General features: G+C 45.7%; 1 protein-coding gene across 5 annotated transcripts in view; it reads left to right on the top strand.

The window, feature by feature from the left end:
• The window catches only part of patj (PATJ crumbs cell polarity complex component), a 110,542-nt gene that overhangs the window by 85,084 nt on the left and 12,763 nt on the right, over positions 1 to 12,695 (top strand). For all 5 annotated transcript variants that reach the window (XM_073476109.1, XM_073476111.1, XM_073476110.1 and 2 more), the window contains 5 exons: positions 10,639 to 10,723; positions 10,921 to 11,013; positions 11,217 to 11,330; positions 11,747 to 11,812; positions 12,182 to 12,266. In XM_073476109.1, coding sequence (XP_073332210.1) covers positions 10,639 to 10,723; positions 10,921 to 11,013; positions 11,217 to 11,330; positions 11,747 to 11,812; positions 12,182 to 12,266 — 443 coding nt within the window. The remainder of the gene's footprint in view (positions 1 to 10,638; positions 10,724 to 10,920; positions 11,014 to 11,216; positions 11,331 to 11,746; positions 11,813 to 12,181; positions 12,267 to 12,695) is intronic.

The following is a 12,695-nucleotide window of genomic DNA, read 5'->3' as shown; positions in this document are numbered from 1 at the left end:
AAGAGGCAAGAGGCAGGAGGCAGGAGGCAGGAGGGAGGAGGGAGGAGGGAGGAGGCAGGAGGCAAGAGGGAGGAGGGAGGAGGGAGGAGGCAAGAGGGAGGAGGCAAAAGGCAGGAGGCAGGAGGGAGGAGGCAGGAGGGAGGAGGGAGGAGGCAGGAGGCAAGAGGGAGGAGGGAGGAGGCAAGAGGGAGGAGGCAAGAGGCAGGAGGCAGGAGGGAGGAGGCAGGAGGGAGGAGGGAGGAGGCAGGAGGCAGGAGGCAGGAGGGAGGAGGCAGGAGGCAGGAGGGAGGAGGCAGGAGGCAGGAGGCAGGAGGGAGGAGGGAGGAGGCAGGAGGCAGGAGGGAGGAGGCAGGAGGCAGGAGGGAGGAGGGAGGAGGCAGGAGGCAGGAGGCAAGAGGGAGGAGGCAGGAGGCAGGAGGGAGGAGGGAGGAGGCAGGAGGTAGGAGGCAGGAGGCAAGAGGGAGGAGGCAAGAGGGAGGAGGCAGGAGGGAGGAGGGAGGAGGCATCAACCGACAGGATGAGAGTCATGAACCTACAGGATCTCCAGTCAGGCAGCAGACGTCAGGAGATCACAGCATGTATGTAGGTTGTTTTGTATCAGGGGATGTGATGCTGCAGATTATTGCAGCAGAGAAAACATCAGATGTGAGTCACATCACAGAGACGAGCACAAATATTAATCAGGACGTGTTTCTGCTTCTCTGCTCAGACGCTTCAGACCAGAGTCTCTGTCAACACACATAAAATACAGGTTTATGTTCTGTTGCATTAGATTTGGACACTCTTCCACCAGCACCACCTTCAGATCAGTATCTTATTCCTGATGAGTTCCTCCTCACCTGTCACAGAGGACACAAGGCCTGAAACTTTTCATGTCTTCAGATACTTTTATTGAGACCTAGACAGCAACTAACCATTATTTTCAATGTTGGTTATTATCTTCTGCATTAATCGAGAGTTTAATCCTCAAACGTCTTGTTTTGTCTGATTCAGTTTATTGTCATCGAGGAAAGAAACAGAAAATATTCATATTTAACAAGCTGACATCAGAATTATGACGTATTTTTTCTTGAAAATTGACTTCAACTGTCAAAATAGTTTGTTTGATTTAATACTTCACAAGTAATCGATTACTCGTTACAGCTCTGTCTCAGAAATAACATTTATATATTGTTACTCATTTTTTTAGCCCGTTGAGATTCCATGGAGATTTAATATCTGCTGGATCATGCTGACAGATCTTTTAAGTTAAATGAACTTCTGTACCGAGACTAAACATGGAGAGGATGCTTTCGTGCTCCATCAGGACAAAACCTTCTTTTGAGCATCTTTTATTTAAAAAACTACACATCTCCATGTGATTGGCTGTAAATATTTTACCCTCAGATCCTGCAGACGTTCCTGCTGTCTGCTTTTTAGATTTTAGCGACCCCTGATCTCTCCTGCAGCTCCACCCTCAGGACATCAGGGTGTTGTTGTGTGTGTAATGAAGCCTGCAGCCTCTGTTAGCTGAATATTTAAACAACCTCCCTCTGACAGATGGAGATGGATGAGTGTTTCAGTCAGAAGTGAGACTCCATCACTCTGACTGATGGGCTGTTTTGTGTTCAGGCGTCAGGATGAAGGCTAATAAGACGCCCACGTGTCAACATGTGACATAAATCACTACACAACGAGTCATCACATCTGTTTCTGAGCCGTAAACATCTCGCTGCTGTCAAATCAACATACTTCAGTGCTGCTGTGAAATCTTCAGATGGTACGTCTGCTGCGTTTAGTGTCGTCATCTACACGTTAGCGTTAATACTGTCGACCTCACAGTCGCCTGTGAGCCCCGAAAAGCACTGTGTAGCTCAGAGGTGACAGTCTGACAGCCTGTAGTTTCAGCTGGAGATGTAAAAGCAGCCAGTTCACTACTGAGTCCAACAAGTCAACAAGATAAACTCACTAAATGTGAAGAAAGAAATATTTTGACATCTATTTTCCTTCTAAACAGAAAAATCCACCCGTCCACCGTCTGAACTCAAGTTTCTCTGTGACTGAACTCAGACGAGCTTCATCTCCTCGTTAACTCATCGTCAAACACACTTCATTCAGACTGGACACAAACTGAACCACAGTCACCAGAACAGTGTTGGTTTGTCTCCACGGTCACCTCTGGTTCGGTCCAAATAAATCCTCAGTTCACAGTAACATGTGAAGATATTCTGGCTCTACACGCTGATGATGTCCGACTCTCTCTCTCTCTCTGTCCTCGCCTGTCCTCGCCTGCCGTGTCTTCTCGTCCCTGGAGTCATAGTCCTGGTCAGAGCCGCTGTAAATCACCTCTGTACTGTGTCCTCTGTCTTCACACTGAGCTGAGCCCCGTTGCCCGCGGTGACTCCCGTCGTGATGTGAGGTCGTGATCCAGGCAGATTACAGCCACTTTATAGGTCCACTTTGCTGTACGGCTAATTAAGCTAGCTCGCTAACAGCAGCTAGTTGCTACAGCAAAGAGTACAGTGAGCAGCAGTTAGCAGTTATTCTCTCGCCTATAGTTTTTGAGCTACCTCAATGTTGGATGTCTAGTATTTTAATGGTCATGTGAGTCCAAAATGTAGTGAAGTAGAAGTATGAAGTACAAGTACCTAATATTGTACTAATAATACAGTACTTGAGTAAATGTACTTAGTTACATTTCGTCACCACCAGCTGATATCAAATTACAAGATCAGATATGTTGGCCTACAATCAATAAAACGCGTGGTCACTGAGTGGGTCAGTCTGTCTGTTTCCTTCAGGATGTGAACTTGTATAATTAGTTTTATATGAATGTGATCTGAAGGAGAACCAGCTGCTTCACGTCTCTGTGGTCAGAGCGGTGTCTCTGAGAGCCTCAACTCTTTTTAGTGTTTATTGATTTTTTCCTCAGCATGAATATTTTGAACCTGATGGGTCCTTCGGTTCAGATCAATACTCTTCTTCTTCACCTGTTTGCTTCTTTCACCTCCAGCTGCTCCTGAACTGTCAGCAGGTAAATGTCGGTTCAGAGTTGAACTGACTGAACCGGATCAGGATCCCGTCGTTCGTCGTGTGCCTCGTTCGGGCGGTCGTCTCTTTAGATCTGAACACAGATGATGAGATTGTTCCCATGATTCCCTGTGTGTCAGATCTCCACACACTATTTTCTCCCGTTATGATGATGTCGAGGTCCTCCCGGCTGCTCTGATTGAATCGGGCCGGCGTGTCGGGGCAGGAGGACACGGCCGCTCTCGCTGTTCAGCCAGGTGACAAAATCTCGTTAAAGTCGTGTCCACGGGCCGCCGCTGAATGATTTATCCCTGGATAAAGGTCGCCACGGCAATGAGCAATGGGATGTCAACGGGGTGGGAGCCTCGCAGCGCATCGCCATGGCAACAGGCCCAGTCGGACCGCCGTGCTGTCTGTCCCTCTGCACATCCGACTAACTGTGGAACAATACTGATGGAGTTTATTGGTAGAAAACAGCTTCAGATATCACAACACTAATCAATACATCTGTGTGTGAATGAACAACAACTACAGACCTCCAGATGTGGAGTCAGAGGAGGAGATCACACCTCCAGATGTGGAGTCAGAGGAGGAGATCACACCTCCACATGTGGACTCTGTTAGTCCAGAAAAATAAATGAAGCTCACCTGCAGTTTCTGAATAACTCGCCTGTCACTGCATGTTGATGACGTCTTCACTGTCTGCTGAAGTTCATACTCAGATTTAAATCATGAGACTGAACTGACCGTGATGTCCGGAGGTTTCGACCCTGAACAGTCCTGTCGTTGTAAAACACACACAGAAGATAATCTGATATCATATCATGAAGATGCATTTTTAATCCTGTACTTTGTGTCCGAACAAACAAAGATGAAGATTTAAAAACAGAGCAAAACAACAATGATTCAGCGTGCAGACTCCAAACGTTTTGTTTTTATTCTCATCTTTGAGTTAAAGTGAGTAACTGTTATGATAGAGTGCCACCATGTTTTCATGGTGATGGCAAGAATTGCATGCTGGTGAATCACCCTCATTCACTGACCAGAGATCATTACCAGCCTAATTTTACACATGATCCAGAATGATAGCGACACATTTTTAAGTGTTCAGGCGAGCTCATGCTGAATTAAGAGGAGCCCAGCTGCCCTGTAGTTCGCACCGTGAAGAGGACGTCTTTAACAAAACATCTGCTTCAGTCTCTCCAGCTGCTGTCCCTCCTCCTGCACGTTGAAACATTTCAGTGCTTCCACAGACTGAAGAACTGACGGCAGTGATGTCAGCGTCTGATGATGCGAGACATCAGATAAACATCATCAGTGATTGTTAATCACCAGGATGTTGTTGGTGTGTGTGCACTGATGAAGCGTCTCAGCTGAGTGGGACAGGAAGTCCTATCAGAGGGGTGAATGTTAAACTAATCCACCTGCTCAGGTGGTGACGGGCCGACCGTCAGTGAGGCAGGAAGTGACAGGCTGACCCATAAATCCTGTTTCCTGTCGGCCTAACCTTCACCAAGGAGACATTAACGGTAATTGGGAACGGGTCAGTAACTGGGCGAAGACAATCACTGGTAATGGAGGAGGGACGGAGACAGAGGAGGGACAAGGACAGACGGAGGGAGAGTTTGGAGGGCAGATGAAGACGTTTTGCTTTTAAACACTGTTGGTCCTCGTCTGTCTGTGAAGACGCTCTAATGAAAGACACATCCCAGTTGCTTTATGGGAAATGTAGTATCCTGTGTTGGATGAACAGTCAGAGACCAGCGTGAAACCACTGGATGTTTGTGGAGACAGAACCAGATGTTTTCTAACCACAGGAACAGTGTTGTCACAACATAACATTCAGATTAATTTAATTCAGTTTTATTTCTTTATATATGTTAAAGTTTAAAACCACCTCACAAACACAGTTTAGCTCTAAAGATTCAAACTCATAATTCAAAGCAGCAAGAAGTCAAATACGAATGAGAGACGAGAGAAAAAACCACAGACAACAAAATAAAATGATTATCATGATATTCTCACTGATTCAACCACAAACCAACATTTATCTCACCTTCATGATTTACAGGATTTAATCATCCAATCATCAGGAATCACATTGCTGATCAGTTTTATATCATGAGTTCAGGTAGAATCGAAACAACAAATGTGTCTTTAATGCCTCAATAAGTCAGGAAATCAGAAAATTGAGCAATTTACTGGTAAGAAGTAAGAAACCACATCACAACATATGACATACAACACACATTTCTATCACCAACAAAAAAAACTTTCAATAAACGGCATAAAACAGGACACGATTATAAAAATCTTCCACTCAAATGAGGTTTCTCCTTTTTCTTAGCCTTCAGTTTGGAGGTTGCTCAGATTAAGTATGAAAAAACATTTAAATAAGAAAGATTTGATAAGATTCAGTGTATTTCAAGTCTGATCTGGCAATAGTTTCCTAAATATTATGATTTTTTTCTTCATGATTCATGATTATCCCCTGAGAAATTAATGAAGATGTAGAAAAACACATTGTTAAAGCAAGTATACCAAAAGTGAATGAGGCCTGTTCTGGGCCGACACCCGTCCTCACTCAGTAGTTTTTGTCCGGTTATTTCAAATGTTTGAATACGATCAGAAGTGACTTTAAGATTTCTTGTCAAGTTAATTTCTCTTCTCTCCGTCAACAGATAATTTCTCTTGTATCAGGTCATTTTCTCCTTTAATTCAGAGATTGTTAGCTTTTCTTTGCCCACAGACCTGCAGAGGTACAGTTTGAGCTTCATGAATCACAGAAATGATTTTGTGATTTGTCACAGCTGTCGACCTCTGACCTCGTCCCCCAGAGGTTTCTGACATCATACAGATATTAAATTAAATTGTACATATTATATATATCTATATATTTAAATCTGAATTAAAAATCAAGATTTAAATGTAAGAATGTTTTTGTCCTGACTCTGAAGTGATTCCTTCTTAAAGCAAATATAATGTGAGAGACGGACTTTAAACAGTGAAAGACATAAAATAAATGAGTCACCGTGTGAAATGACACCACGACAGCTGTGTGACACAAAGCATCTTTTGTCTGCTTCGCTCACTGAACTCTTATCTTCATCTTCATCTTTAATTTCAGCCTTTAGTTTGTGTTTGAGAGCAGATGTGAAGTGAAGACGAGGAAACCGTCATCTCATTATTGAAGCTTTAATAGAAGAAGTTTAATCAGACAGAGTCGTGATATTATCTTCTGACAGTACAATAAATGATAATAATAATAATCAGGTTTGATTCAGAACAGCTGATAATCGTTCTCTCTGATAAAGTTCGGTTTGTGATTTGCTTCCTGATCAGACAATCGCTCATTGATTTGGACGGTTGTGAGCTGATGTTCAACACATTTATCTTCTTCTGCTCTGACGTCTGTATTTCTTTTATGAAAACACTCGACAGTGTTGAAGCTCTCAGCCTCCTCTGAGGATGAATGAGAGGAAACATGTTCAGTCTGACTTCCTGAAGTATAAGTATGTTGGTACTGAAAGTACGTACTAAAACAAAATTACCTCAAAATTGTACTGAAGTACTTGAGTAAATGTATTAGTTACTTTCTGTCACTGCCTTTATGTAACGAGGTGTGGAGGGCGAGCTGGTGGATGAACGTGAAGCACAAGTGACTGATGAACACTTTAATTCATTATAAACACAATCTTTCTCTAAGTTTGTTGTTTTCAACACTTACTAAAGCTTAAACAGTTCACCCAACACTGATAATTCACTTATTATCTACTCACCCTCCAGGTTATTTACAGCTCGAGCACCCACTTCAGACAGGTGCACGCTAACCCTGTTAGCTCAGCAGCTACAGTGAAGATTTCAGGGTGCAAATAACGTCTCCTCAGATCAGGTTGATCTCTGTGATCACAGCAGACGAGCTGTATGGAGACATCTGATGTTTAAATCATCTCCAGCTGCTTCAGCTGTTCAGCAGAACGCTGCAACTCTGTTTTACTGTGAAGCTCCAGAAATGTTCTGTGGACTACGAGACTTCACCTGACTTTATATCATCAGGAGGAGATGATGGCTGAGCCTGACTTTATATCATCAGGAGGAGATGATGGCTGAGCCTGACTTTATATCATCAGGAGGAGATGATGACTGAGCCTGACTTTATATCATCAGGAGGAGATGATGACTGAGCCTGACTTTATATCATCAGGAGGAGATGATGGCTGAGCCTGACTTTATATCATCAGGAGATGATGGCTGAGCCTGACTTTATATCATCAGGAGGAGATGATGACTGAGCCTGACTTTATATCATCAGGAGGAGATGATGGCTGAGCCTGACTTTATATCATCAGGAGGAGATGATGGCTGAGCCTGACTTTATATCATCAGGAGATGATGGCTGAGCCTGACTTTATATCATCAGGAGGAGATGATGGCTGAGCCTGACTTTATATCATCAGGAGGAGATGATGGCTGAGCCTGACTTTATATCATCAGGAGGAGATGATGGCTGAGCCTGACTTTATATCATCAGGAGGAGATGATGACTGAGCCTGACTTTATATCATCAGGAGGAGATGATGGCTGAGTTTACTTTTTAGGTGGGCTGTTCCTTTAATGCTCCTGGGTTTGGGATGACATCACCTACAGCTGTAATGTTTGGGCGCTCATTCATAATGTCAACCTGTTGTCGACTACAGCTGGTCAGACAGAGACAAGAGAGGCACCCACAGAAACTCCAAGCATGTCCCGCCCTCACTGTCTGATTGGCAGGTGAAGACAACATTAACGAGCTCTAATGACTGCGTCTGAATAAATGGAGGATGCAGCTCGTGCCCACTCTGAGATAAAACCTCCCTCCAGTGTTTTCATCTCGCTCGTCTCTGGTGCTAATCTGGGATCAGCAGATGGCTCCGTTTAGTGCTCGAATCAAACGAGTCTGCTTCAGACGCTCTGCGGCGGGTTTGAAGTGCCCTCATGGTGGATCGGTACCATATGTCGTCATGTAGCAGATGTCCTCTGTGCCCGACTCCAGGTACCAGCTCCCTCATCGCTTCCTCCTCATGTCCGTCGGCTCACTTCGGGGACGTGTTGTTGGTTTTGCTGCTCTGTTACCCAGCAGACTTGTTGTTGTTGGTGGTGTTGAGATGCTGATGTAATAAATATAATCTGCCTCAGTCGGGCCCCACGGAGCTGCTGTTTGACTGTTAGTGTGAGTTTAGATTACAGTGATGTTCCCATCAGGAGCTGTTAGTGAGTCACCAGCTGCTGGGAGACGAGACATGGAGGAGACGCAGAGGAGGGACGTCTGATCAGCCTCCATCTTTGTCCCGTCACTCCACATCGCTGCTCGGGGCTGATGAACCATGACAGATGAAATTAACCAGCAGGAACACAGCTGACGACGTCACTCTCACTGGTTTAAAGGTCATCAGGACAACAATGATCTGAGCCAACGAACAGGAGGCTTAAATCCTGTGTGGTGAAGAAGACAACCTCTCACACTGGAAACACTCTGGTGGACGCGATTCTGTGATGCACAGAGATAATTTCTCTCCTCTGTTCAAGCAATGGCACTCAGTAGAATGCATACCTCCGCCAAGGGGCGATCGTTTCCTTTTGTACGCACTCACTGATACCAACCGCTTAAATATGTCTGACTTTTTCTTCACGATTATCTCCTGAGAAATGAATGAAGATGTAGAAAAACACAAAGGTCTTTTCTGGGCCGACACCCGTCCTCCATCCAAGTTCAGTGGAATTTCACTCAGTAGTTTTTGTGTAAACTTGCTGACAAACCAACCAACCAGCAAACCGACCAACCGACCAACAAACCGACCAACTAACCAGCAAACCGACCGACCAGCAAACCGACCAACCAGCAAACCGACCAACCACATGACCCACAAACCGACAGACAGACAGACACACAGACACACAGACAGACACACAGACAGACAGTCAGACAGACAGTCAGACAGACAGACAGACACACAGACAGTCAGACAGACAGTCAGACAAACAGTCAGTCAGACACACAGACACAGACAGACAGACACACAGACAGGCAGACACACACACAGACAGACAGACAGGCAGACAGACAGACAGACCTTGGTGGTGGAGTTAGTGACATTAGAGTGGGATTATAGAGGAAGGCTAACAGCACTAATAGTTGTTACTCTGAAGAAAACCAAACAGTCCAGCTGTCTTTATGTCAGCAGCACAAACAGTAACGCCACTTGGAAACTCGTGCATGTTTCCACGTAGCAGATTTTGCAGCTTGTCCTTTAAAACTTTACGTAAGAAAAAGAGTTCTTCTCTCCAGGGCGTCTGCCATGTTTAAATATTCCTCTGTGTCCGTCTGTTACTGACTGAGGAGGAGGAGGCGACGCAGCACAGCAGACTTCACACTGTACAGAACCACAAACAGCTTGTGATAGCTGAAAGAGGAAAACATGAAATATTGTCATAAATTTGGAGGAAACGAGGAGGAAACGAGGAGGAAACGAGGAGAGGACAATGAAAATAAGAGCCTCCTGGGGAAAATGTGAGGGTTGGCAAGTGTGATGCAAACAGCTGCATCACTATCTGTCATGTTTAACCTGAATAAACTGTCACTGTGTGTGTGTGTGTGTGTGTGTGTGTGTGTGTGTGTGTGTGTGTGTGTGTGTGTGTGTGTGTGTGTGTGTGTGTGTGTGTGTGTGTGTGTGTGTGTGTGTGAGCGCGCTGCAGTTGTGTTCATGCAGCTGAAGCACTGCAGTGCTGCTGCAGCTCACTACAGATCTGTTCTCACAGGTACTGTGTGTGTGTGTGTGTGTGTGTGTGTGTGTGTGTGTGTGTGTGTGTGTGTGTGTGTGTGTGTGTGTGTGTGTGTGTGTGTGTGTGTGTGTGTGTGTGCTCAGGTGGTGCAGCTCTGCTTTCTCTGCATTAATAATTAACTCCATCGGTTCCTCGCTGAAGAGACAAAATGTGTTTGTGTTTTTTTTCTTTTTTGTTTTCACCGAGCAAAACTGAACCGTCTGTCTGTCTGTCTCTGTCTGTCTGTCTCTCTGTCTGTCTGTGTCTCTGTCTCTCTGTCTGTCTGTGTCTCTGTCTCTCTGTCTGTCTGTGTCTCTGTCTGTCTGTGTCTCTGTCTCTCTGTCTGTCTGTGTCTCTGTCTGTCTCTGTCTGTCTGTCTGTCTGTCTCTCTGACTGTCTGTCTCTCTGACTGTCTGTCTGTGTCTCTGTCTCTCTGACTGTCTGTGTCTCTGTCTCTCTGTCTGTCTGTCTCTCTGTCTGTGTCTCTGTCTGTCTGTCTGTCTGTGTCTCTGTCTCTCTGACTGTCTGTCTGTCTGTCTGTGTCTCTGTCTCTCTGTCTGTCTGTCTCTCTGTCTGTCTCTCTGTCTGTGTCTCTGTCTGTCTGTCTGTGTCTCTGTCTCTCTGTCTGTCTGTCTCTCTGTCTGTGTCTCTGTCTGTCTGTCTGTCTGTGTCTCTGTCTCTCTGACTGTCTGTCTGTCTGTCTGTCTGTCTGTCTGTCTGTCTGTGTCTCTGTCTGTCTGTGTCTCTGTCTCTCTGTCTGTCTGTCTCTCTGTCTGTGTCTCTGACTGTCTGTCTCTCTGTCTGTCTGTGTCTCTGTCTCTCTGCCTGTAGAAGTGAAGATGCTATAAGCCAGATGGCCGTCCCTCCCTTCTCGACTCCCCCTCCTCCCCCCGTCCTCAGCCCCGTCAGCTCTGAGGTAACTACACACACTTTAATACACCCACAGGTACGTGGCATCCCTGTCCACATACTTTTGGCCATGTAGCGCACAAGTCTACCTCCTGTTGTTGACATCTGATTGGTCAAACCACCGTCTGATAAAGACCAGAAAGAGACCTGTAGACCGACCTGTGTGTGTGTGTGTGTGTGTGTGTGTGTGTGTGTGTGTGTCAGCCTGTCTGTCCAGCTCCTCTCAGTGACTCCGCCCCCACAGATGGACCCCGCCCCCCTGACAGCCTGACGCTCCACCCATCATCAGACGCACCGGTCAGTTCAGATCCACTTTAACTGAACTCTGACCAGCCGCTCCTCAAGTTCATCTTCATACAAAACCTGAATATTGATTGAAGGATCTTATTGATTATTTTCTTGTTAATAAATTAAAAAATATTGACAGTGTTCTCTTTGAGGTTTGAGGTAATATCACGTTGTTGAAAGTTGTGAAAGTGTAAAGTGATGTTTGTGAACAGGACGAGATGAGTGATGAAGCCGAACAGAACAGCAGGAACAGAAACAGGAGCAGCAACAGCAGCAACAGCAGCAGCGCCCCCAAGAGTCTGAGAGAGGCCGACACCTTCAGAAAGGTCTGAACGCATTCAGGCACACACACACACACACACACACACACACACACACACACACACACACACACCTTCACACTGTCTTCTTCTTGTTTGTTTGAGTCGTACTTCCTGTTTGTTCACTGTGGCGGTTGTAAACATGACGCGTGGTAAACAACACTTCAGTACTGACGACCAGTCAGCGAGGTCACTTCCTGTGTTCTCAGCTGGTGATAATAAACAGAAAAGAAGTGTTTCGCTCCAAATACTCCAGAAACCTGCTTCTTCAGGGTGTGTGTGTGTGTGTGTGTGTGTGTGTGTGTGTGTGTGTGTGTGTGTGTGTGTGTGTGTGTGTGTGTGTGTGTGTGTGTGTGTGTGTGTGTGTGTGTGTGTGTGTGTGTGTGTGTGTGCGTGTGTGTGCGTGTGTGTGTGTCCTGCAGCGGCTGAAAGCTGCAGAGTGTCCTGATAACGAGCTGCAGGCTGTGAAGGCACCGCAGGAGCAGCAGGTAACAAGAGAAGAGCTGAATTTCCATCAGCAGACAGATATTGATCCATATTTCTGATCGGCACAGAGACGATTTCATCTCCACCTGCTCGTCTGCACACTTTCTTTATTTTCATATCACTGAGCTCATTTCTTCATCTGAAGAGAATTCATGTTTCAGGAGCGTCTTTATTTTCCTCCTTCAGTTTCAGTTTGTATCCTGTGTTCTGTCTGCTGCACCGAGCTGATCAATACATCTGATCTGATCTGTGTGTGTGTGTGTGTGTGTGTGTGTGTGTGTCTGTCTGTCTGTCTGTCTGTCTGTCTGTCTGTCTGTCTGTCTGTCTGTCTGTCTGTCTGTCTGTCTGTCTGTCTGTCTGTCTGTCTCCAGTCCTGCAGGTCTCACAGCAGCTCCTGTAACCAAACAGCAGTGTCTCCTCCTCTGATCAGCCCAGACCTGCAGACCGCCAACAGAGGTACACACACACACACACACACACACACACACACACACACACACACACACACACACACACACACACACACACACACACACACACACAGACAGACAGACAGACACACAGACACACAGACACACAGACAGACACACAGACACACAGACACACAGACAGACAGATCCTGTAAATCAGCGTCTTCTCCTGAACCTGATTCAGTTTAAAGGTCCAATCATCAGTGTGTTTGTGTGTGTTTACATGTGATGTCATCAGGTTGTTGTGGCAACATGTTGGGGGGAGGTGGGCGGGGCCTTGGGGACACGTGGGCGGGGCCTTGTGGCAGGTGGGCGGGGCTTTTCAGCATATTCAGCAAAAATGAATAATGTCCATTTATACTCACTTAAACTCATCAAAAACGTGTTAATTACATCTGACAATGTACGTTATTTT

The sequence above is a fragment of the Pagrus major genome, chromosome 11, assembly GCF_040436345.1.
Source record: "Pagrus major chromosome 11, Pma_NU_1.0".
In the NCBI taxonomy this organism is placed as follows: Eukaryota; Metazoa; Chordata; class Actinopteri; order Spariformes; family Sparidae; genus Pagrus; species Pagrus major.
Note: the sequence above shows the minus strand (reverse complement) of the source record. Positions and strands in the feature narration are given on the sequence as shown.